Source organism: Bombina bombina, chromosome 3 (genome assembly GCF_027579735.1).
Source record: "Bombina bombina isolate aBomBom1 chromosome 3, aBomBom1.pri, whole genome shotgun sequence".
Classification (NCBI taxonomy): domain Eukaryota; kingdom Metazoa; phylum Chordata; class Amphibia; order Anura; family Bombinatoridae; genus Bombina; species Bombina bombina.
The window spans coordinates 1182254976-1182282606 of NC_069501.1; the positions used below are offsets into that span (position 1 = coordinate 1182254976).

Below are 27631 nucleotides of genomic sequence, written 5' to 3' on the forward strand. Positions count from 1 at the left end.
AAGCTCTTAAATTGGCTAACTCTTTTTTATTTTAGATGCCGCTTTGCAATTAGCTAGATTAGCGGCGAATAATTCAGGGTTTGCTATCGTGGCGCGCAGAGCGCTTTTGCTTAACATCCCTTTCAAGGGTAAAACACTGTTTGGCCCTGACTTGAAAGAGATTATTTCAGACATCACTGGGGGAAAGGGCCACGCCCTTCCTCTGGATAGGTCTTTTAAGGCTAAAAAGAAGCCAAATTTTCGTCCCTTTCGCAGAAACGGACCAGCCTCAAATTCTACACCCTCTAAGCAAGAGGGTAATACTTCTCAAACCAAGCCAGCCTGGAGGCCGATGCAAGGCTGGAACAAGGGTAAGCAGGCCAAGTCACCTGCCACTGCTACCAAAACAGCATGAAGTGTTGGCCCCCGATCTGGGAAGGATCTGGTGGGGGGCAGACTTTCTCTCTTTGCTCAGGCTGGGGCAAGAGATGTTCAGGATCCTTGGGCGCTAGAAATAGTTTCTCAAGGTTATCTCCTGGAATTCAGGGAACTACCCCCAAGGGGAAGGTTCCACGGGTCTCAATTATCTTCGAACAGGCATTCTTACACTGTGTAGAAGACCTGTTAAGCATGGGAGTGATTCATCCTGTTCCATTAGGAGAACAAGGGATGGGTTTTTACTCCAACCTGTTCATAATTCCCAAAAAAGAGGGAACATTCAGACCTATTTTAGATCTCAAGATTCTAAACAAGTTTCTAAGGGTTTCATCATTCAAAATGGAAACCATTCAAACGATCCTTCCTACCATCCAGGAAGGTCAATTCATGACCACGGTGGACTTAAGGATGCGTACCTACGTATTCCTATCCACAAGGAACATTTTCGGTTCCTAAGGTTCGCCTTTCTGGACAAGCATTACCTGTGGCACTTCCATTCGGATTAGCCACTGCTCCAAGGATTTTCACAAGGGTACTAGGGTCCCTTCTAGCGGTGCTAAGACCAAGGGGCATTGCAGTAGTACCTTACTTGGACGACATCCTGATTCAAGTGTCGTCTCTGTCAAAAGCAAGGGCTCATACGGACATTGTCCTAGCCTTTCTCAGATCTCACAGGTGGAAAGTGAACATAGAAAAAAGTTCTCTGTCCCCGTCAACAAGAGTTCCCTTCTTGGGAACAATAATAGTTTCCTTAGAAATGAAGGTTTTTCTGACAGAGGCCAGAAAATCAAAACTTCTAAGCTCTTGTCAGGTACTTCATTCTGTTCTTCTTCTTCCATAGCGCAGTCCATGGAAGTAATAGGGTTGATGGTTGCGGCAATGGACATAGTTCCTTTTGCACGAATTCATCTAAGACCATTGCACCTGGGCATGCTCAGACAGTGGAATGGGGATTATACAGACTTGTCTCCGACGATACAAGTAGATCAAATAACCAGAGATTCACTCCGTTGGTGGCTGACCCTGGACAACCTGTCACAGGGAATGAGCTTCCGCAGACCAGAATAGGTCATTGTCACGACCGACGCCAGTCTGGTGGGCTGGGGCGCGGTCTGGGAACCCCTGAAAACTCAGGGTCTATGGTTTCGGGAAGACTCTCTTCTCCCGATAAACATAATGGAACTGAGAGCGATATTCAATGCTCTCAAGGCTTGGCCTCGACTAGCAAAGGCCAAATTCATAAGGTTTCAATCAGTCATCATGACGACTGTTACATATATCAACCATCAGGGGGTAACAAGGAGTTCCCTGGCGATGGAGGAGCATCCGGGGGAGTGGGAACTCCATCTGGAAATCTTTGCCCAAATAACTCAATTATGGGGCATTCCAGACTTGGTTCTGATGGCCTCTCGTCAGAACTTCATGGTCCCTTGTTACGGGTCCAAATCCAGGGATCCCAAGGCGACTCTATTGGATACAATAGTAGCACCTTGGATCTTCAACCTAGCTTATGTATTCCCACCGTTTCCTCTCATTCCCAGGCTGGTAGCCAGGATCAATCTGGAGAGGGCTTCGGTGACCTTGATAGTTCCTGTGTGGCCACGCAGGACTTGGTATGCAGACCTGGTGAATGTGTCATCGGCTCCACCATGGAAGCTACCTTTGAGACAGGACCTTCTTATTCAGGGTCCATTCGAACATCCGAATCTGGTTTTCCTCCAACTGACTGCTTGGAGTTTGAACGCTTGATTTTATCAAAGCGTGGGTTTTCAGATTCTGTAATAGATACTCTTATTCAGGCTAGAAAGCCTGTAACTAGAAAAATTTACCATAATATATGGAAAAAATATATCTGTTGGTGTGAATCTAAAGGATTCCCATGGAACAAGATATAAAAATTCCTAAGATTCTTTCCTTTCTACAAGAAGGTTTGGAGAAAGGATTTTCTGCGAGTTCTCTGAAGGGACAGATCTCTGCTTTATCTGTTTTACTTCACAAAAGGCTGGCAGCTGTGCCAGACGTTTAAGCGTTTGTTCAGGCTCTGGTTAGAATCAAGCCTGTTTACAGACCTTTGACTCTTCCCTGGAGTCTTAATCTAGTTCTTTCAGTTCTTCAAGGGGTTCCGTTTGAACCCTTACATTACATAGATATTAAGTTATTATCTTGGAAAGTTTTGTTTTAGGTTGCAATTTCTTCCGCTAGAAGAGTTTCTGAGTTATCTGCTCTGCAGTGTTCTCCGCCCTATCTGGTCCATGCAGATAAGGTGGTTTTTACGTACTGAGCCTGGTTTTCTTCCGAAGGTTGTTTCCAACAAAAATATTAACCAGGAGATAGTTGTACCTTCTTTGTGTCCGAATCCAGTTTCATAGAAGGAACGTTTGTTACACAATTTGGACGTTGTCCGTGCTCTAAAATTCTATTTAGATGCTACAAAGGATTTCAGACAATCATCTTCCTTGTTTGTTGTTTATTCTGGTAAAAGGAGAGGTCAAAAAGCAACTTCTACCTCTCTATCTTTTTGGCTTAAAAGCATCATCAGATTGGCTTATGAGACTGCCGGACGGCAGCCTCCTGAAAGAATCACAGCTCATTCCACTAGGGCCGTGGCTTCCACATGGGCCTTTAAGAACGAGGCTTCTGTTGATCAGATATGTAAGGCAGCGACTTGGTCTTCACTGCACACTTTTACCAAATTTTACAAATTTGATACTTTTGCTTCTTCTGAGGCTATTTTTGGGAGAAAGGTTTTGCAAACCGTGGTGCCTTCCATCTAGGTGACCTGATTTGCTCCCTCCCATCATCCGTGTCCTAAAGCTTTGGTATTGGTTCCCACAAGTAAGGATGACGCCGTGGACCGGACACACCTATGTTGGAGAAAACAGAATTTATGTTTACCTGATAAATTACTTTTTCCAACGGTGTGTCCGGTCCACGGCCCGCCCTGGTTTTTTAATCAGGTCTGATGATTTATTTTCTTTAACTACAGTCACCACGGTATCATATGATTTCTCCTATGCAAATATTCCTCCTTTACGTCGGTCGAATGACTGGGGAAGGCGGAGCCTAGGAGGGATCATGTGACCAGCTTTGCTGGGCTCTTTGCCATTTCCTGTTGGGGAAGAGAATATCCCACAAGTAAGGATGACGCCGTGGACCGGACACACCGTTGGAGAAAGTAATTTATCAGGTAAACATAAATTCTGTTTTTACAGGTAACTTTGTATTTATTTTAGCTAGTTAGAATAGTTATTATTCTAGTTCTAGTTAATAACTATTTAATAACTATTCTAACTTGCTAAAATAAATACAAAGTTACCTGTAAAATAAATATAAATCCTAAGGCCTAGATTTAGAGTTGGGCGGTAGCCGTGAAAACCAGCGTTAGAGGCTCATAACGCTGGTTTTGGGCTATCGCCGGTATTTGGAGTCAGTCAGGAAAGGGTCTAACGCTCACTTTCCAGCCGCGACTTTTCCATACCGCAGATCCCCTTACGTCATTTGCTTATCCTAACGCCGGTATTTAGAGTCGTGGCTGAAGTGAGCGTTAGAAATCTAACGACAAAACTCCAGCCGCAGAAAAAAGTCAGTAGTTAAGAGCTTTCTGGGCTAACGCCGGTTTATAAAGCTCTTAACTACTGTGCTCTAAAGTACACTAACACCCATAAACTACCTATGTACCCCTAAACCGAGGTCCCCCCACATCGCCGCCACTATATTTAAATTTTTTAACCCCTAATCTTCCGCTCCGTACACTGCCGCCAACTACGTTATCCCTATGTACCCCTAATCTGCTGCCCCTAACACCGCCGACCCCTATATTATATTTATTAACCCCTAATCTGCCCCCCTCAACGTCGCCTCCACCTGCCTACACTTATTAACCCCTAATCTGCCGAGCGGACCGCACCGCTACTATAATGTTATTAACCCCTAATCCGCCTCACCCCCGCCTCAATAACCCTATAATAAATAGTAATAACCCCTAATCTGCCCTCCCTAACATCGCCGACACCTAACTTCAATTATTAACCCCTAATCTGCCGACCTAATCTCGCCGCTACTGTAATAAATGTTTTAACCCCTAAAGCTAAGTCTAACCCTAACACTAACACCCCCCTAAGTTAAATATAAATTAAATCTAACGAAATAAATTATTTTACAGGTAATTTATTTTACAGGTAATTTTGTAATTATTTTAACTATTTTAGCTATTAAATAGTTCTTAACTATTTAATAGCTATTGTACCTGGTTAAAATAAATACAAAGTTACCTGTAAAATAAATATTAATCCTAAAATAGCTATAATATCATTATAATTTATATTGTAGCTATATTAGGATTTATTTTACAGGTAAGTATTTAGCTTTAAATAGGAATAATTTATTTAATAAGAGTTAATTTATTTCGTTAGATTTAAATTATATTTAACTTAGGGGGGTGTTAGTGTTAGGGTTAGACTTAGCTTTAGGGGTTAATACATTTATTAGAATAGCGGTGAGCTCCAGTCGGCAGATTAGGGGTTAATGTTTGAAGTTAGGTGTCGGCGATGTTAGGGAGGGCAGATTAGGGGTTAATACTATTTATTATAGGGTTATTGAGGCGGGAGTGAGGCGGATTAGGGGTTAATAACTTTATTATAATAGCGGTGCGGTCCGCTCGGCAGATTAGGGGTTAATAAGTGTAGGCAGGTGGAGGCAACGTTGTGGGGGGCAGATTAGGGGTTAATAAATATAATATAGGGGTCGGCGGTGTTAGGGGCAGCAGATTAGGGGTACATAGGGATAATGTAAGTAGCGGCAGTTTACGGAGCGGCAGATTAGGGGTTAAAAAAAATATGCAGGTGTCAGCGATAGCGGGGGCGGCAGAATAGGGGTTAATAAGTGTAAGGTTAGGGGTGTTTAGACTCGGGTACATGTTAGAGTGTTAGGTGCAGACGTAGGAAGTGTTTCCCCATAGCAAACAATGGGGCTGCGTTAGGAGCTGAACGCGGCTTTTTTGCAGGTGTTAGGTTTTTTTTCAGCTCAAACAGCCCCATTGTTTTCTATGGGGGAATCGTGCACGAGCACGTTTTTGAAGCTGGCCGCGTCCGTAAGCACCGCTGGTATTGAGAGTTGAAGTTGCGGTAAATATGCTCTACGCTCCTTTTTTGGAGCCTAACACAGCCATTCTGTGAACTCTAAATACCAGCGGTATTTAAAAGGTGCGGGAGAAAAAAAGTATGCGTAGCTAACGCACCCCTTTGGCCGCAAAACTCTAAATCTAGGCGTAAGATAGCTACAATGTAATTATTAATTATATTGTAGCTATCTTAGGGTTTATTTTACAGATAAGTATTTAGTTTTAAATAGGAATAATTTATTAAAGTATAGTTTAGTGTTAGATTTAATTGTAACTTAGGTTAGTTTTTAGTTTACAGGTACATTTCTCTTTATTTTAGCTAGGTAAGCTATTAAATAGTTAATAACTATTTAATAGCTATTGTACCTAGTTAAAATAAATTGAAAGGTACCTGTAAAATAAAAATAAATCCTAAAATAGCTACAATATAATTATTATTTATATTGTAGCTATATTAGGGTTTATTTTATAGGTAAGTATTTAGTTTTAAATAGGATTAACTTAGTTAATAATAGAAATATTATTTAGATTTATTTAATTAATATTTAAGTTAGGGGGGTGTTAGGGTTAGTGTTAGACTTAGGTTTAGGGGTTAATAATTTTATTACAGTGGCGGCGGTGTAGTGGGGGGCAGGATAGGGGTTAATAAATGTATTATAGGTGGTGACGGTGTAGGGGGGGCAGATTAGGGGTTAATAAATTTAATATAGGTTGCGGCAGGGTCAGGGAGTGGCGGTTTAGGGGTTAAACTATTTATTTATTTGCGGCGAGGTGCGGGATCGGCAGGATAGGGGTTAATAACTTTATTATAGAGGGCGGTGGTATAGGGGGGGCAGGATAAGGGGTTACTAGGTATCATGTAGGTGGCGGTGGGCTCCGGGAGCGGCGGTTTAGGGGTTAATATGTATAGAATAGCTTGCGGTGGGCTCCTTGAGCGGCGGTTTAGGGGTTAATCATTTTATTTAGTTGCGGCGGTGTAGGGGGGGACAGATTAGAGGTGTTTAGACTCGGGGTACAGGTTAGGGTGTTAGGTGTAGACAGCTGCCATAGGAATGAATGGGATGTCTGGCAGCAGCGAACTTGTACTTTCGCTATGGTCAGACTCCCATTGATTCCTATGGGATCCGCTGCTTCCAGGGTGGCGATTTGAAAACCAGGTACGCTGGGCCGTAAAAGTGCCGAGCGTACCTGCTAGTTTTTTGATAACTAGCAAAAGTAGTCAGATTGTGCCGCACTTGTGTGCGGAACATCTGGAGTGACGTAAGAATTGATCTGTGTCGGACTGAGTCCGGCGGATCGAAGTTTACGTCACAAAATTCTACTTTTGCAGGTCTCTAGCCTTTGATAACTAAGGCGAATCAGCCTCGCCACAAATACGCTGCGGAATTCCAGCGTATTTGAGGTTGACGGCTTGATAACTACCCCCCATGGCCTCGCAAACTAATAAAGGGAATAGTAGAAACATAAATTTTATAACAATAAATACCAAGGGACTAAACTCTCCTAGGAAAAGGACAACAGCCTTAGCTGACTTTAGGAGAAAGAAGGGAGATATAATACTTCTCCAGGAAACCCACTTCCTAAAAGGGAAAGAACCCAAAACATTCCAATATAAATTTGGTAAAAGTTATTACGCATCTCACTCACAGAAAAAAATCCAAGGAGTTGGCATTCTGATCAAAGAAGGAATCCCATTCCAGGAAATCACTGTCAATAGAGATAGAGAAGGCAGATATATTATTTTAACTGGCCTTTTATATGGCCTCCCCATCACAATAGTCTCAGTATATGCTCCGCACACAAAACAACACTCCTTCCTTAAAAAGGTGGCAAACGCTGTAATAGAACTCCAGAAAGGCACGTTACTAATAGGCGGGGATCTTACTCTACCACTGAACCCTTAACTGGATAGTTCCACTCACACTGCATCTATTTCCAAAACTAATATTAGGAAATCGAATAACATACTGAGACAAATGGGTTGCTTAGACGTTTGGAGGACAGTAAATCCATATTTTATCGACTATACATTTTACTCCTTCCCCCATAAAGTATACAGCAGACTTGATTATATATTCACAGATATAACTAGCATGAGTTTAGTAAGATCTACAAATATCTCTTCGATAACATGGTCTGACCACGTGGGATTTCTGTGTGCTCTAGAATGGCCTTCTAAACCTATAAAAAACTACATCTGGAAACTAGATGACGGCTTACTAACATACCCCACCATTAGATTGAAAATACAAAACAAGATAGATGACTTCTTCCTAGATAACGTACACACAGACACATCCCCTCAAAACAACTGGGAAGCCCACAAATGTACTATCAGAGGAGAGCTAATAGACTGCAAAGCATATCTCTCTAAACTAAAGAGAGAGGCAATTACTAACCTTATTAAAGAAATATCCCAACTAGAGGAATCTCACAAAGCAAACCCTAAAGACCAGGTGGGTTTCATAGTGGGAAGAGAAGCTAAAGACAACACGGTCAGAGCCCTAAATACAATTTTTTACGCTCAAGACCACAAATTACCTCTAATAGCACTTTCTATTGATGCCGACAAGGCTTTTGACCGTGTCGCATGGGATTTATTTGCAGCTCACACTCCAGGCCATGGTATTCGGGGGGGGGGGGTGATACAAAGAATTTTCTTTTTATATACTAACGGGACACGGCAGGGATGCCCGCTATCCCCCTTGTTATTCGCTTGTGTAATTGAGACACTAGCTGTCGAAATCAGGTCCCACCCAAACATTAAAGGAATCACAATAGATAACCAGCAATACATCATATCCCTATTTGCTGACGACCTACTATTCACTCTGACTAACCCTGAAGTATTGTTGCCCTTGTTGATTGGAGAGTTCCACTATTTCCATGTCTTATCAAACTGCCTGGTTAATATTACCAAGTCCGAAATACTAAATATCACAATTGACCCTCATAAAAAGGAGCTACTAGAAAAGCTAACACCATTTAAATGGAACAAACATTACCTTAAATATTTAGGAATCTACCTAGCCACGTCTGTAGAAGCGCTATTCCAACTTAATTACGAAAAGATCAAATTTGAAGTGATCAGAGACCTATCAACTTGGAGATCCAAAAAATTATCTTGGCTGGGCCGTATTAACTTAATAAAGATGAACATATTTCCCAGAATATTATACATCCTTCAGACCCTGCCAATTCCCCTACCAGAAAAATATTTAAACTCCTTACAACGAGCTCTTAGCGACTTTACATGGCATAAAAAACACCCTAGAATCAGTAAATCTATTATGTCAACACTCAAATTGCAAGGCGGACTGGGTCTGCCCAATTTAATCTATTATAGATATGCAATATTTTTACAAAGAATTGTGGACTGGAATGTTCATAAAAAATAAAAAAGATGGGTAGATATGGAGCATGGAATAGCCCGATCACAGAACCTTAGCAGACCATGTTGGGCCTTCAAACCACAAAAAAACATAACCTCTTGGTCGAATATTACCATAGCAGAAACCTATAAATTATGGAATAGGATACTAATCCTGTTTCCAAATCTTTCCTCTAGACCTTCACCTTTAACATCTCTTATAATGAATGGAGAATTTGACTTAGGGCCTAGCATAAGTAAACACTCCTATCCTTCCCATCTCCAAGACTTCCCAGTCTGCTGGCTATTTCAAAATGAACAGATCAAACCGCAAATAGAATTAACACAGCAGGGCTTTTCCTGTTTATCTAACTGGTTTACGTACAGACGAATCCACAACTTCCTAACAACCCATACGCAATCCCCAAATATGACTAGACCTTTGACTACATTCGAACAATTATGTATAAGAGCTCCCCCAATTCGTCATACCCTATCACTGATATATAAGATATTGATTACACCATTCCCAGGACACCCCATCTCATACCTAGAGAGTTGGGAAAAAGACCTAGGAATAATAATTCCACAACACATAAGGGCAAGGATAATCAGCACAACACTGAAAACTTCTATCTCCACAGCCTTGAAGCTGCTCCATAGGTGGTATTATACACCTCAAAAACTACACCGATTATTTCATAAATCTAAAAACAAATGTTGGCGATGTGGCCATGTCAATAGTGGTATGGCTCACATGTGGTGGTGGTGCACGGCCATCCAAAACCTATGGAGATCTGTTATATCCAAAATAGAGGACATACTTGAAACACAATTCCCTTTAGATGCCCTACTCTGGCTATTAAACAAACCCCCTAAAATAAAACATAAACCCTTTCGCAAACTATTTTTCATAATGTCAAACAGTATAACATTTTTGATAGCCAAAAACTGGAGGTCAAAGGACCCTCCCACTATGGAAATGTGGGTTCAAAGGGTATCTGAGCTAATCCACCTCAAAGAGCTTTATTACTTCAAAACTGACAGTATACTCGGAGATCCTGACAACATGGGAAACGTACCTTAAAGATAGCTAAATGGGTTTGGCACCTGACATTATCCTCGAAGGGAAATGGGCACACCTGATTAGTGGATCACTCCCCTTTTTTTTTTTTTTTTTTTAAATATTATAAGTGCATGGAGGCTGTTGGTACTCATGATAGTTTCTACTATAGCTTACCTCTCGAGAGACAACTTATACGGAAACGTGTTGGTTAGCCCAGTCCAGTGTTAAGTTATTAAAAAGGAATTAGCTTAAAACATAACATATAGTGTTTCACTTTAAATGTATTACCTTGGAGCTGCGCCTCCACAATCTGTAATCCTACCTTTATAATCTTCTAAATAAAGCTAATTTAAAAAAAAAAGTGGAAACAAAGTGAGCTTGGACCGCATATTACATACTCTAGTACACATACATTGAAATCATATGCGTCATCCTTGTTCAGCAGAAAATATTGTATTTAAATTGTGTGGATTATATACTATACATACAGATTTGATGTGTTCTGTATGTAATCTTTTTTTCCCATAACAAAGGATTATATAAAAAAGGCGTAAGTTCAAACCAGCAAAGCAAATTAATTGTAATAGCACTGCAAGGAGGACATGTTTATGTAAGCCGATGAAACATTGGAATTTTTTTTTTTTTTTTTATTTGAACAAGAACAATTAGTCCTTCACCAATTAATAAAATCTGACACTGCTGTGGATATATTGCTGTCTTGCTAATACAAACATGAGTACAGAGAAGCCCTAAATAAAGTAAAAGTAATAGTATTAACCCCTTGGAAATATATATTAAGGCTGCAGGAAAGACAGATAAAGGAGCCACCTTTGTAATTACAAGACAATTCTGTTGTCAAGCGAAAGAGTAACATATCAGCCAAGTCTAAACATTTTAAAACAAATGAACAAGGCTCGCCATGGTCATAATGTTAGCATAAATTGAATTGGTTTGCAGTTGTTATCTCTTAAAGCCAATTAGAAAAAGGTTATGCAGCAGGGTTAACCTTGAAAGTGAGCAGGGTGCATTTAAATTTTGAGAAAGATAAATTCAACTATTTTCAGAGCTAAATTATACAAGGAGTGAACAAAATATGCATATTAAAACATTTAGATAGAACACTTCAAATGTTTACTGTCCCTTTAATGTCACTGCTGATATTTTCTTCTTTCCATTAATGTTTGTATCATTTTTATGCCCTGTAATTCAGCTGACTTTGTTCTTTGTTACAGGCAGACGCTCTTTGTGCGCTGGATATTTTGAGCTGTGCAGGACTTGTAAATCACTTTGGTCGCTCTACATCTGTGGAGAAGATCGATGTGAGCCCAGTGTTATTACAAAAGGGCAGATCTAAGATAGCTTTATATGGATTGGGTAAGAACACTCATTGTAAGGTCTGAAAATATAATTTCCATATAAATGTCATTGTCAGTTAATATACAAGTAGAGTGCTGTTTTTAATGCTGGTTAGTCAAATATAAATGCATACACAATATCCAGAATTACAGCTTCCTGTATTCCATTCACTATTTCATACACACCTGCACTCACACACAAATACGCTGTGATTTCAGTTTTCATAATAGCCTAGACTCACTACAGATTCAGCAATTCATTTTACCATTTGGAATTGTTTCATTTAATTTTTTTATATTTCTCCCAGTATTTAGAGAATTTTCCAAGCAAAACAGGCATTATGGGGGTATTGTGATTTTTTTTTTCTTTTTAACAAATCCAAGCAAAAATCCAAATAGGGACTTGTAAAGAACCTGTACAAAAAAAATGATCATAGTGCAGAGTAGATTTTATTTTAAAGCGACGGTAAAGTCAAAATTAAACTTTCATGATTCAGATAGAGCATTTTACTTTTGTTATCAAATTGCTTTGTTCTCTTGGTATCTTTATTGAATAGTAAAACTAGGTTAGTTCATAAGAGCTCAGGAGTGTGCACGTTTCTTTAGTACTCTATGGCAGCAGTGTTTTGCAACATTATTTGTAGCTTTGTTATACAATGTTGCAAAACACTGCTGCCATAGAGTACTAAAGAAACGTGCACACTCCTGAGCTCTTATGAACTAACCTAGTTTTACTCTTCAATAAAAGATACCAAGAGAACAAAGCAATTTTGATAACAGAAGTAAAAAGAGCCTACCTAGTTTTACTAGGTTTTACTCTTCAATAAAACATGGCAGAAGTAAATTGGAAAGTTGTTTAAAACTGCATGCTCTATATGAATCATGAACGTATAATTTTGACTTTGCTGTCCCTTTAAACAGAAAGAACAGTGAAGTTGTGAAACTCATCATCTTGTTTATCACCTTGACCAAAAGTATGTAGACAACCTTACTAATTATTGCGTTTAAATGTTTAAGACACACCAATTGCTAAGAGGTGCATAAAATCCAGCCATGAAATCTCCATAGATAAACCATCAACCATACAATGGGTTATACTAAAGAGCTTAGTGACCTTAAACGTGGCACTGTCTTAGAATGCCCCCTTTGTCATAAGTCAGTTTGTGAAAGATCTGCCCCGGTCAACTGTAAGTGCTATTAGGTTTAAGTGGAAAAATCTAGGAGCAAGAGCCGCCAAGCCTCAAAGCTGTAGACCAGGCAAATGTATGTAGCTTTTAAAAATTACCTGTCATCTGTTGCATCATTCACTATAGAGTTCCAAACTGCCTCTGAATGCAACATCAGCACAAGAACTGTGCGTCATGAAATGGGTTTCCAAGGCCAAGCAGCTGTACACAATCCTTACATTGAAATGCACAATTCCAAGCGTCGGCTGGAGTAGTGAATAGGAAGCCTTCGCTGGACTCTGGAGTAGTTTGTGTGTTCTCCACTCCTCTTAACTGATCAGCAACACAAACATGATAATATTCACTCAATTGCCTTTATGTTATGGCTCAGAAGTAACTATTGTAACAAAATTGATACAAATGTTCTTCCAGACATCAGTAATAAAGGTATAGCATTATATAGAATCTGTTAAATTTTCTGATTTTTTAGGTTTTCAGAATACTGACTATGCAACATTCTGCACAGTGATTGCATCATCAATGAGGGACCCATATATCTGTCACTAAATGACCAATGAAGACATAATCAATAGGCTCTTTGTGGTGTATGTCCCTAGACTGCAAAACAGTAATTATTTTGCGGACAACTGACAGTTATTTTTTTATAATGATTTTTTTTAACACATCAATTAACTTCTGAAATAAATGCTTTTAATGTTATTTTAACAATGAAACAGCTGCATGGGGGTATACAATTGCACTTCTAACCTAGGCTGCTGTGAAAAGCTTTATTGAAAGTACTACATTTGCATAACTCTGTCCATGAATAACGTTAATTAAGAAGGTTAATCATTGGGAAACTCATTTGCATGTCCTTACCCAGAATACTTAGCTATGTGGAAATCTGTGAGAAAGCTTGTCTTATTAATGCAGTTGTATTGCAAAATTATTTTTTTATTATTAAATGATGTATTTGTTATTTTGGTCTTTCTGTTTTGTTATAAATAAAGCAATATGCAACCTATGTTAAAACAGAGTCCTCTTTTCTTGACCCAGGGTCCATCCCAGATGAAAGACTTTATAGGATGTTTGTTAATAAACAAGTGATGATGTTGCGCCCTCGCGAAGATGAAGCAACTTGGTTTAATCTCTTTGTTATTCATCAGAACAGGTGAGAATTTACTGGATTAGTCAGGGAGATCTTTTTCTTTCAGACGATTAATAACTGGTAATGTTCAACTAGAAGCTAATTGCTCTCACAGATTAACAATTATCATAATAAATCACTGTAGAATTATCCCAAACAATTTGATAAATACTACTAAACAAGTTAAAGGGACACAAGTCAAAATTAAACTTCACGATTCAGATAAAGCACACAAATTTCAATAACTTTCCAATTTACTTCTATTAACAAAATGTGCACAGTCTTTTTATATTTACACTTTTTAAGTCGCCAGCTCCTACTGAGCATGTGCAAGAATTTGCAGAATATACATTTCTCCTGTTAAGTGTAGTCAGTCCACGGGTCATCCATTACTTATGGGATTATATCTCCTCCCTAACAGGAAGTGCAAGAGGATCACCCAAGCAGAGCTGCTATATAGCTCCTCCCCTCTACGTCATATCCAGTCATTCTCTTGCACCTAACTAAAGATAGGACGTGTGAGAGGACTGTGGTGTGTTAAACTTAGTTTTTATTTCTTCAATCAAAAGTTTGTTATTTTAAACGGCACCGGAGTGTGTTGTTTGTTCTCAGGCAGCATTAGAAGAAGAATCTGCCTGAGTTTTCTATGATCTTAGCGGTCGTAACTAAGATCCACTTGCTGTTCTCGGCCATTCTGAGGAGTGAGGTAACTTCAGAACAGGGGATAGCATGCAGGGCCCACCTGCAAGGAGGTATGTGCAGTAAATTATTTTCTAAGGAATGGAATTGACTGAGAAAATACTGCTAATACCGATGTAATGTAAGTGCAGCCTTAAATGCAGTAGTAGCGACTGGTATCAGGCTGATATGTATGTATGTATACTCTGAGGTATTTCTGGGGAATGGAATTTCACTAAGAAAATACTGTCAATATTAAAGTAATATTTGAGCCTGCACTGCAGTGAAAGCGACTAGCAGCAGGCTTATTAATAACACTTCATAATTTTCAATTTTAAAACGTTTACTGGCATGTTAATCGTTTTTTCTGAGGTTCTTGGTGATAAAACTTTATGGGCTTGATTTTTACCACAAGGCTGTCGTATTTTTCTGCATAAAAACAGTTTACTGAGCTTCCCCACTGTTGTAATATGAGTGGGAGGGGCCTATTTTAGCGCTTTATTGCGCAGTAAAAATTTAGTCACAGTCTTCCTATTTCTTCCTCCATGATCCAGGACGTCTCTACAGGGCCCAGGGGTCTCCAAAACTAGTTTTGAGGGAGGTAATCAGTCACAGCAGACCTGTGACAGTGTGTTTGACTGTGATAAAAACGTTTATTTTTTTAACTGTTATCCGTTTTGGGTATTAAGGGGTTAATCATCCTTTTGCTGCTGGATGCAATCCTCTGCTAACTTTATACATTTTCTGTTAAAATTTGGTTGTTTTAACATATTTGGTTCATTGTTAATTCAACTGTGTCACATTTTTATGTTTCTTAAAGGCGCAGTAGCGTTTTTTATATAGCTTGTAAATTTATTTAAAAGTTTTTTCCAAGCTTGCTAGTGTTATTGCTAGTCTGTTTAAACATGTCTGACACAGATGAATCTGTTTGTTCACTATGTTTAAAGGCCAATGTGGAGCCCAATAGAAATTTGTGCACTCAATGTATAGATGTTACTTTGAATAAAAGTCAAACTTTATATGTTAAAAAAATATCACCAGACAACGAGGGGGAAGTTATGCCGACTAACTCTCCTCACGTGTCAGTACCTTCGTCTCCCGCTCAGGAGGTGCGTGATATTGTGGCGCCAAGTACATCAGGGCGGCCCATACAAATCACTTTGCAAGACATGGCTAATGTTATGACTGAACTACTATCTAAATTGCCAGAATTAAGAGGTAAACGTGATCACTCTGGGGTAAGAACAGAGTGCGCTGATAATAGTAGAGCCATGTCTGATACTGCGTCACAATTTGCAGAACATGAGGACGGAGAGCTTCATTCTGTGGGTGACGCAAATTTTAAATTTAAGCTTGAGAACTTCCGTGTATTACTAGGGGAGGTATTAGCGGCTCTGAATGATTGTAACACGGTTGCAATTCCAGAGAAAGTATGTAGGCTGGATAAATATTTTACGGTACCGGCGTGTACTGACGTTTTTCCTATACCTAAAAGGCTTACAGAAATTGTTAACAAGGAGTGGGATAGACCCGGTGTGCCTTTTTCACCCCCTCCTATATTTAGAAAAATGTTTCCAATAGACGCCACCACACGGGACCTATGGCAGACGGTTCCTAAGGTGGAGGGAGCAGTTTCTACTCTGGCTAAGCGCACCACTATCCCGGTGGAGGATAGCTGTGCTTTTTCAGATCCAATGGATAAAAAGTTAGACCTTACCTTAAGAAAATGTTTGTTCAGCAAGGTTTTATATTACAACCCCTTGCATGCATCGCGCCTGTCACTGCTGCGGCGGCATTCTGGTTTGAGTCTCTGGAAGAGACCCTTAGCACAGCTCCATTGGATGAGATTATGAACAAGCTTAAAGCCCTTAAGCTAGCTAATTCATTTATTTCTGATGCCGTAGTACACTTAACCAAACATACGGCTAAGAACTCCGGATTCGCCATTCAAGCGCGCAGAGCGCTGTGGCTTAAATCCTGGTCAGCTGATGTGACTTCTAAATCTACATTGCTTAATATTCCTTTCAAAGGGCAGACATTATTCGGGCCCGGCTTGAAAGAAATTATCGCTGACATTACTGGAGGTAAGGGCCATGCCCTGCCTCAAGACAGGGCCAAACCAAAGGCTAAACAGTCTAATTTTCGTGCCTTTCGTAACTTCAAGGCAGGAGCAGCATCAACTTCCTCCTATCCAAGACAGGAAGGAACTGTTGCTCGCTACAGACAGGGCTGGAAACCTAACCAGTCCTGGAACAAGGGCAAGCAGGCCAGAAAACCTGCTGCTGCCCCTAAAACAGCATGAAGTGAGGGCCCCCGATCCGGAAACGGATATAGTGGGGGGCAGACTTTCTCTCTTTGCCCAGGCTTGGGCAAGAGATGTCCAGGATCCCTGGGCGTTGGAAATCATATCTCAGGGATATCTTCTGGACTTCAAAGCTTCTCCTCCACAAGGGAGATTTCATCTTTCAAGGTTATCAGCAAACCAGATAAAGAAAGAGGCGCTTCTACACTGTGTACAAGACCTCTTACTAATGGGAGTGATCCACCCAGTTCCGCGGTCGGAACACGGGCAAGGATTCTATTCAAATCTGTTTGTGGTTCCCAAAAAAGAGGGAACCTTCAGACCAATCTTGGACTTAAAGATCCTAAACAAATTCCTAAGAGTTCCATCGTTCAAAATGGAAACTATTCGAACCATCTTACCCATGATCCAAGAGGGTCAGTACATGACCACAGTGGATTTAAAGGATGCCTACCTTCACATACCGTTTCACAAGGATCATTACCGGTATCTAAGATTTGCCTTCCTAAACAGGCATTACCAGTTTGTAGCTCTTCCCTTCGGGTTAGCTACGGCTCCAAGAATCTTTACAAAGGTTCTGGGCTCTCTTCTGGCGGTACTAAGACCGCGAGGCATAGCGGTAGCTCCGTACCTAGACGACATTCTGATACAAGCGTCAAGTTTCCAAACTGCCAAGTCTCATACAGAGTTAGTTCTGGCATTTCTAAGGTCGCATGGGTGGAAGGTGAACGTAGAAAAGAGTTCTCTATTGCCACTCACAAGAGTTCCCTTTCTGTAGAAATGAAAATTTACCTGACGGAGGACAGGTTATCAAATCTTCTAAATGCTTGCCGTGTCCTTCATTCCATTCAACACCCGTCAGTGGCTCAGTGCATGGAGGTAATCGGCTTAATGGTAGCGGCAATGGACATAGTACCATTTGCGCGCCTGCATCTCAGACCGCTGCAATTGTGCATGCTAAGTGAGTGGAATGGGGATTACTCAGATTTGTCCCCTCTGCTAAATCTGGATCAAGAGACCAGAGATTCTCTTCTATGGTGGCTTTCTCGGCCACATCTGTCCAAGGGGATGCCCTTCCGCAGGCCAGATTGGACGATTGTAACAACAGACGCCAGCCTTCTAGGTTGGGGCGCAGTCTGGAATTCCCTGAAGGCTCAGGGATCATGGACTCAGGAGGAGAGACTCCTTCCAATAAACATTCTGGAATTAAGAGCCATTTTCAATGCTCTTCTGGCTTGGCCTCAGTTAGCAACTCTGAGGTTCATCAGGTTTCAGTCGGACAACATCACGACTGTGGCTTACATCAACCATCAAGGAGGAACAAGGAGTTCCCTAGCGATGATGGAAGTCTCAAAGATAATTCGCTGGGCAGAGTCTCACTCTTGCCACCTGTCAGCGATCCACATCCCAGGCGTGGAGAACTGGGAGGCGGATTTTCTAAGTCGCCAGACCTTTCATCCGGGGGAGTGGGAACTTTATCCGGAGGTGTTTGCCCAACTGCTTCATCATTGGGGCAAACCAGATCTGGATCTCATGGCATCTCGCCAGAACGCCAAGCTTCCTTGTTACGGATCCAGGTCCAGGGACCCGGGAGCGGTGCTGATAGATGCTCTGACAGCAACATGGCTTATGTGTTTCCACCTTTCCCGATGCTTCCTCGATTGATTGCCAGGATCAAACAGGAGAGAGCATCGGTGATTCTAATAGCGCCTGCGTGGCCACGCAGGACCTGGTATGCAGATCTAGTGGACATGTCGTCCTGTCCACCATGGTCTCTGCCTCTGAGACAGGACCTTCTGATTCAGGGTCCTTTCAAACATCCAAATCTAATTTCTCTGAGGCTGACTGCATGGAGATTGAACGCTTGTTTCTATCAAAGCGTGGATTCTCGGAGTCAGTTATTGATACCTTAATACAGGCTAGGAAACCTGTTACCAGGAAAATTTACCATAAAATATGGCGTAAATACTTATATTGGTGCGAATCCAAGAGTTACTCATGGAGTAAGGTTAGGATTCCTAGGATATTGTCTTTTCTACAAGAGGGTTTAGAAAATAGTTTATCTGCTAGTTCGTTAAAGGGACAGATTTCAGCTCTGTCTATCCTTTTACACAAACGTCTGGCAGAAGTTCCAGACGTTCAGGCTTTTTGTCAGGCTTTGGCTAGGATTAAGCCTGTGTTTAAGACTGTTGCTCCGCCGTGGAGCTTAAACTTAGTTCTTAACGTTCTGCAAGGTGTTCCGTTTGAACCCCTTCATTCCATCGATATCAAGCTGTTATCTTGGAAAGTTCTGTTTTTGATGGCTATTTCCTCGGCTCGAAGAGTCTCTGAGTTATCGGCCTTACATTGTGATTCTCCTTATCTGATTTTTCATTCAGACAAGGTAGTTCTGCGTACTAAACCTGGGTTCTTACCTAAGGTAGTCACTAACAAGAATATCAATCAAGAGATTGTTGTTCCATCATTGTGCCCTAACCCTTCTTCAAAGAAGGAACGACTTTTGCACAATCTGGACGTCGTCCGTGCCCTGAAATTTTATTTGCAGGCAACTAAAGATTTTCGTCAAACTTCTTCCCTGTTTGTCGTTTATTCTGGACAGAGGAGAGGTCAAAAAGCTTCGGCTACCTCTCTCTCTTTTTGCCTTCGTAGCATAATACGTTTAGCCTATGAGACTGCTGGACAGCAGCCTCCTGAAAGGATTACAGCTCATTCTACTAGAGCTGTGGCTTCCACTTGGGCCTTCAAGAATGAGGCCTCTGTTGAACAGATTTGCAAGGCTGCAACTTGGTCTTCACTTCACACTTTTTCAAAATTTTACAAATTTGACACTTTTGCTTCTTCGGAGGCTGTTTTTGGGAGAAAGGTTCTACAGGCAGTGGTTCCTTCCGTGTAAAGATCCTGCCTGTCCCTCCCGTCATCCGTGTACTTTTAGCTTTGGTATTGGTATCCCATAAGTAATGGATGACCCGTGGACTGACTACACTTAACAGCAGAAAATATAATTTATGCTTACCTGATAAATTCATTTCTCCTGTAGTGTAGTCAGTCCAAGGCCCGCCCTGTTTTTACGGCAGGTCTAAATTTTAATTAAACTCCAGTCACCACTGCACCCTATAGTTTCTCCTTTCTCGTATGGTTTCGGTCGAATGACTGGATATGACGTAGAGGGGAGGAGCTATATAGCAGCTCTGCTTGGGTGATCCTCTTGCACTTCCTGTTAGGGAGGAGATATAATCCCATAAGTAATGGATGACCCGTGGACTGACTACACTACAGGAGAAATGAATTTATCAGGTAAGCATAAATTATATTTTCTTCTACAAGATAAGATGAGTCCACGGATTCATCCTTACTTGTGGGATATTATCCTCCTGCTAACAGGAAGTGGCAAAGAGCACCACAGCAGAGCTGTCTATATAGCTCCTCCCTTGACGCCACCCCCCAGTCATTCTCTTTGCCTATACTAGTAATAGGAAGAGGTAAAGTGAAAGAAGTGTTAAAATAAGAATATTAATCAGGAAATTGTTGTTCCTTCCTTGTGTCCTAATCCTTCTTCTAAGAAGGAACGTCTGTTACATAACTTGGACGTGGTTCGTGCCTTGAAGTTTTACTTACAAGCGACCAAGGATTTCCGTCAAACATCGTCTCTATTCATTGTTTATTCTGGGAAACGTAGGGGTCAAAAAGCTACGGCTACCTCTCTCTCTTTTTGGCTGAAAAGCATCATCCGCCTGGCATACGAGACTGCTGGACAGCAGCCTCCTGAAAAAATTACGGCTCATTCCACTAGAGCTGTGGCTTCCACATGGGCTTTTAAAAACGATGCTTCTGTTGAACAGATTTGTGAGGCTGTGACTTGGTCCTCCCTTCATACTTTTTTCAAATTTTACAAATTTGATACTTTTGCTTCTTCTGAGGCTATTTTTGGGAGAAAGGTTCTTCAAGCAGTGGTGCCTTGCGTTTAGGTATCTGTCTTGTCCCTCCCGTTCATCCGTATCCTGTTGCTTTGGTATTGTATCTCACAAGTAAAGGATGAATCCGTGAACTCGTCGTATCTTGTAGAAGAAAAGGAAATTTATGCTTACCTGATAAATTGATTTCTTCTACGATACGACGATCTACGGCCCGCCCTGTCATTTTAAGACCATATTTATTTTATTTTTTTAAACTTCAGTCACCTCTGCACCTTTTAGATTTTCCTTTCTCTTCCTATACCTTCAGGTGGAATGACTGGGGGGTGGAGTCAAGGGAGGAGCTATATAGACAGCTCTGCTGTGGTGCTCTTTGCCACTTCCTGTTAGCAGGAGGATAATATCCCACAAGTAAGGATGAATCCGTGGACTCGTCGTATCGTAGAAGAAATCAATTTATCAGGTAAGCATAAATGTGTGAAAATAAAAAATGATAAACTAAATAATACACAAAATATAAAAGTAACAATAATATATAATATATCTGTAGGAGTCAATTCCTCAATTCCAGTGATTCAAGTGGTTTCTTGCCTCAAAAACAAAATAAGAAAAATATAGTGCAATACAATTTTGGGAAAAATAAATATTATCTTCACATTCGTAGTCCCACCAAGGGATTACTCACACTTTGCTGAGCCTTCCAGGCTCTAGGTACAGGCGCACACCTGGTTTTATACTGCCAGGTAACCAGTATATACCAACCGCAAACAGTTGCTTCAGGTAAAAAGATTATTTATTTAAAATACATAATCATTAAAAGCCACAAATATATACGTCAAAGTATACAGTCACTCGGGTATCGAGCCAATAGCAGAGCTTTAAGTGGGAGAGATAACTTTTCCTTTGGTAGGGTGGAGAGAAATAGCGTGCCACCCCGGCTTAGCTGGTTCCCCCTTGGTAAGTAGTAGTCTCTCAATACCTGTCCTTGCAACCTTACTTGTAAAACCTTACTTGTAAACAACGTATAGTGGCGTTCAGTTAATGTTCCTGACGTATGTTTCACTGTAAGCGTACGGCTTTTTCAAAGGAAAGTTGGATCCTACTTACAGTTGAATGTACTGTATGTGTGTGTGTGTATATATATATATATATATATGTATGTGTGTATATATATATATTTATATATATATATATATATAGATATATATATGTGTGTATATGTATGTGTGTGTATGTATGTATGTGTATATATATCACAGGAGGATGGCAGAGAAGTGTCTGAAGATTCAGAGTAGTCTCTTATGGAGGGTAGTACCCTTCGGTATGGGACTGGAGTTTTAAGTAGTCTTGTCAGCCTCTCGGTGAGAGCATTGACGAATGTTAGGGTCTGGAGATGCAGGGAGTCTTTCTGCGAACCCATCCAGACTCCTATTAACAGCTCCTTAAGCAATCAGCATTGACAAGTTTCGCTGCCTGCTTTTCTTCACTCAAGTCCATGTCAGAGGCACTGCTATAATCTTTCAAACGTGAAGGACCGTGTCACTGTTCTACGGCATAGATTCCGGTAAGATCGTTTCATCATTTTACACACATGTTAATGATAGAAGACAGGGTCACAGTGGGACTCCTTTATCTTTTTGGAATCTAGGGTTAATATCTCCTGAGGGGGATTATTGAGCAGTGGGGTTTTTTAATCATATTTATGTGATTTCGACTGCTTATGAACGTTTGGGCTCTTAGGCTGATACGGAACGTACAGGTTATTTTCATTTCTTTCATGTAATTGGCAAGATTCCATGAGCTAGTGACGTATGGGATATACAATCCTACCAGGAGGGGCAAAGTTTCCCAAACCTCAAAATGCCTATAAATACACCCCTCACCACACCCACAATTCAGTTTTACAAACTTTGCCTCCTATGGAGGTGGTGAAGTAAGTTTGTGCTAAGATTTCTACGTTGACATGCGCTTCTCAGCATTTTGAAGCCCGATTCCTCTCAGAGTACAGCGAATGTCAGAGGGACGTGGAGAGTATTACCTATTGAATGCAATGATTTCCAAAACGGGGGTCTATTTCATAGGTTCTCTGTTATCGGTCGTAGAGATTCATCTCCTACCTCCCTTTTCAGATCAAGGATATACTCTCATATACCATTACCTCTACTGATAACTGTTTCAGTACTGGTTTGGCTAGCTGCTATATGTGGATGGGTGTCTTTGGTAAGTATGTTTCTTTCATGTAATTAGGAAGAGTCCATGAGCTAGTGACGTATGGGATATACATTCCTACCAGGAGGGGCAAAGTTTCCCAAACCTCAAAATGCCTATAAATACACCCCTCACCACACCCACAAATCAGTTTTACAAACTTTGCCTCCCGTGGAGGTGGTGAAGTAAGTTTGTGCTAGATTCTACGTTGATATGCGCTCCGCAGCAGGTTGGAGCCCAGTTTTCCTCTCAGCGTGCAGTGAATGTCAGAGGGATGTGAAGAGAGTATTGCCTATTTGAATTCAATGATCTCCTTCTACGGGGTCTATTTCATAGGTTCTCTGTTATCGGTCGTAGAGATTCATCTCTTACCTCCCTTTTCAGATCGACGATATACTCTTATATATACCATTACCTCTACTGATTCTCGTTTCAGTACTGGTTTGGCTTTCTACTACATGTAGATGAGTGTCCTGGGGTAAGTAAGTCTTATTTTTGTGACACTCTAAGCTATGGTTGGGCACTTTTATATAAAATTCTAAATATTTGTGTTTAAACATTTATTTGCCTTGATTCAGGATGTTCAATATTCCTTATTTCAGACAGTCAGTTTTTTTATTTGGGATAATGCATTTGAATAATCAATTTTTTTCTTACCTTAAAATTTGACTTTTTTCCCTGTGGGCTGTTAGGCTCGCGGGGGCTGAAAATGCTTCATTTCTCTTGTAAGGTGTATCCAGTCCACGGATCATCCATTACTTGTGGGATATTCTCATTCCCAACAGGAAGTTGCAAGAGGACACCCACAGCAGAGCTGTAATATAGCTCCTCCCCTAACTGTCATAGCCAGTCATTCTCTTGCAACTCTCAACAAGCAAGGACGTTGTAGGAGAGAGTGGTTAAATATAGCTAGTTTATTTTCTTCAATCAAAAGTTTGTTATTTTTAAATAGTACCGGAGTTGTGCTATTTTATCTCAGGCAGTAAATAGAAGAAGAATCTGCCTGAGGTTTCTATGATCTTAGCAGGTTGTAACTAAGATCCATTGCTATTCTCACATATGTCTGAGGGGATTACACAGATGAGGTAACTTCAGCGAGAGAATGGCGTGCAGTTTATTCTGCTATCAGGTATGTGCAGTTATAATTTTTTCTAGAGATGGAAAACACTAGAAAATGCTGCTGATACCGGATTAATGTAAGTTAAGACTGAATACAGTGATTTAATAACGACTGGTATCATGCTTACTCCCAGGGGTAATACCCTTATAATATTTACAATATAAAACGTTTGCTGGCATGTTTAATCGTTTTTATATATGCTTTGGTGATAAAACTTTATTGGGGCCTAGTTTTTTCCACATGGCTGGCTTAAATTTTGACTAGAAACAATTTCCACTGTTGTAGTATAAAAGTTACAGTTGGTGCAGTTAAAATTACAAACTGTGACATCCAGCTTCCCTCAAAGGTCCTCTGAATGCTATAGGACATCTCTAAAGGGCCCAAAGGCTTTCCAAAGTCGTTTATTGGGGAAGGTAGGGCCACAGCTTGCTGTGGCAGTTGGTTGTGACTGTTAAAAAACGTCTATTTCGTTTTTTTTATCCGTTTTTTTAACTAAGGGGTTAATCATCCATTTGCAAGTGGGTGCAATGCTCTGTTAGCCTATTATACACACTGTCAAAATTTCGTTTGATTTACTGTATTTTTTCACTGTTTTTCAAATTCTGACAAAATTTGTTTCTCTTAAAGGCACTGTACCGTTTTTTATATTTGCTTGTTAACTTGATTTAAAGTGTTTTCCAAGCTTGCTAGTCTCATTGCTATTCTGTATAAACATGTCTGACATAGAAGAAACTCCTTTATTTTGTTTATTATGTTTAAAAGCCATGGTGGAACCCCCTCTTAGAATGTGTACCAAATGTACTGATTTCATTTTATGCAATAAAGATTATTTTCTGTCTTTAAAAAATGTATCACCAGAGGAATCTGACGAGGGGGAAGTTATGCCGACTAACTTTCCCCACGTGTCAGACCCTTTGACTCCCGCTTAAGGGACTCACGCTCAAATGGCGCCAAGTACATCTAGGGCGCCCATAGCGTTTACTTTACAAGACATGGCGGCAGTCATGGATAATACACTGTCAGCGGTATTAGCCAGACTACCTGAACTTAGAGGTAAGCGAGATAGCTCTGGGGTGAGACAAAATGCAGAGAATGCTGACGCTTTAAGAACCATGTCTGATACTGCCTCACAATATGCAGAAGCTAAGGAAAGAGAGCTTCAGTCAGTGGGTGATGTTAATGACTCAGGAAATATACCTGATTCTAATATTTCTACATTTAAATTTAAGCTTGAACACCTCCGCGTGTTGCTTAGGGAGGTTTTAGCTGCTCTGAATGACTGTGATACCATTGCAGTGCCAGAGAAATTGTGTAGACTGGATAAATACTTTGCAGTGCCGGTGTGTACTGATGTTTTTCCAAATACCTAAAAGGTTTACAGAAATTATTAATAAGGAATGGGATAGACCAGGTGTGCCGTTCTCTTCCCCTCCTATTTTTAGAAAAATGTTTCCAATAGACGCCACCACATGGGACTTATGGCAGACAGTCCCTAAGGTGGAGGGAGCAGTTTCTACTCTAGTAAAGCGTACTACTATCCCTGTCGAGGACAGTTGTGCTTTTTTTTTTTTTAGATCCAATGGATTAAAAATTAGAGGTTACCTTAAGAAAATATTTATTCAACAAGGTTTTATCCTACAGCCCCTTGCATGCATTGCCCCTGTCACTGCTGCTGCGGCGTACTGGTTTGAGTCTCTGGAAGAGGCTTTACAGGTAGCGACTCCATTGGATGACATACTTGGCAAAGTTAGAGCACTTAAACTAGCCAATTCTTTTATTCTGATGCCATTGTTCATTTGACTAAACTAACGGCTAAGAATTCTGGTTTTGCTATACAGGCGTGCAGAGCGCTATGGCTTAGATCATGGTCAGCTGACGTGACTTCAAAATCTAAGCTACTTAACATTCCCTTCAAGGGGCAGACCCTATTCAGGCCTGGTTGAAGGAGATTATTGCTGATATCACTGGAGGGAAAGGTCATGCCCTTCCTCAGGACAGGTCCAAATCTAGGGCCAAACAGTCTAATTTTCGTGCCTTTCAAAACTTCAAGGCAGGTGCGGCATCAACTTCCTCTAATAATAAACAAGAGGGAACTTTTGCTCAATCCAAGACGGTCTGGAGACCAAACCTGACATGGAAAAAAGGTAAGCAGGTAAAAAAGCCTGCTGCTGACTCTAAGACAGCATGAAGGAACGGCCCCCTATCCAGGAACGGATCAAGTAGGGGGCAGACTTTCACTCTTTGCCCAGACGTGGGCAAGAGATGTTCAGGATCCCTGGGCGTTGGAAATTATATCCCAGGGATATCTTCTGGACTTCAAAGCTTCCCCCCCAAAAGGGAGATTTCACCTTTCACAATTATCTGCACACCAGATAAAGAGAGAGGCATTCTTACACTGTGTACGAGTCCTCCTAGTTATGGGAGTGATCCATCCAGTTCCAAAGGAGGAACAGGGACAGGGTTTTTACTCAAATCTGTTTGTGGTTCCCAAAAAAGAGGGAACCTTCAGACCAATTTTGGATCTAAAGATCTTAAACAAATTCCTCAAAGTTCCATCGTTCAAGATGGAAACTATTCGTACCATCCTACCACTGATCCAGGAGGGTCAATATATGACTACAGTGGATCTAAAGGATGCTTATCTTCATGTTCCGATACGCAAAGATCATCATCGGTTTCTCGGGTTTGCCTTTTAAGACAGGCATTACCAGTTGTAGCTCTTCCCTTGGGATTAGCTACAGCCCCAAGAATCTTTACAAAGGTTCTAGGGTCACTTATGGCGGTCGTAAGGCCGCGGGGCATAGCAGTAGCCCCTTATTTAGACGACATCCTGATACAGGCGTCAAACTTCCAAATTGCCAAGTCTCATATGGACGTAGTACTGGCATTTCTGTGGTCGCATGGGTGGAAAGTGAACGAGGAAAAGAGTTCCCTATCCCCACTCACAAGAGTTTCCTTTCTAGGGACTCTGATAGATTTTGTAGAAATGAAAATTCACCTGGCGGAGTCCAGGTTATTAAAGCTTCTAAATTCCTGCCGGGTTCTCCATTCCATTCCGCGCCCTTCGGTGGTTCAGTGTATGGAAGTAATCGGCTTAATGGTAGCGGCAATGGACATAGTGCCGTTTGCACGCTTACATCTCAGACCGCTGCAACTATGCATGCTCAGTCAGTGGAGCGGGGATTACACAGATTTTCTCCAACATAGGTGTGTCCGGTCCACGGCGTCATCCTTACTTGTGGGATATTCTCTTCCCCAACAGGAAATGGCAAAGAGCCCAGCAAAGCTGGTCACATGATCCCTCCTAGGCTCCGCCTACCCCAGTCATTCTCTTTGCCGTTGTACAGGCAACATCTCCACGGAGATGGCTTAGAGTTTTTTAGTGTTTAACTGTAGTTTTTCATTATTCAATCAAGAGTTTGTTATTTTCAAATAGTGCTGGTATGTACTATTTACTCAGAAACAGAAAAGAGATGAAGAGTTCTGTTTGTATGAGGAAAATGATTTTAGCAACCGTAACTAAAATCCATGACTGTTCCACACAGGACTGTTGAGAGCAATTAACTTCAGTTGGGGGAACAGTGTGCAGTCTCTTGCTGCTTGAGGTATGACACATTCTAACAAGACGATGTAATGCTGGAAGCTGTCATTTTCCCTATGGGATCCGGTAAGCCATGTTTATTACGATCGTAAATAAGGGCTTCACAAGGGCTTATTTAGACTGTAGACTTTTTTGGGCTAAATCGATTCATTTTTAACACATATTTAGTCT

At 40.9% G+C, this 27631-nt stretch overlaps 1 protein-coding gene across 2 annotated transcripts in view; it reads left to right on the forward strand.

The window, feature by feature from the left end:
* The window catches only part of MRE11 (MRE11 homolog, double strand break repair nuclease), a 1042570-nt gene that overhangs the window by 199276 nt on the left and 815663 nt on the right, over nucleotides 1–27631 (forward strand). For both annotated transcript variants that reach the window (XM_053708610.1, XM_053708611.1), the window contains exons 6-7: nucleotides 11205–11346; nucleotides 13550–13664. In XM_053708610.1, the coding sequence (XP_053564585.1) occupies nucleotides 11205–11346; nucleotides 13550–13664 (257 nt within the window). The remainder of the gene's footprint in view (nucleotides 1–11204; nucleotides 11347–13549; nucleotides 13665–27631) is intronic.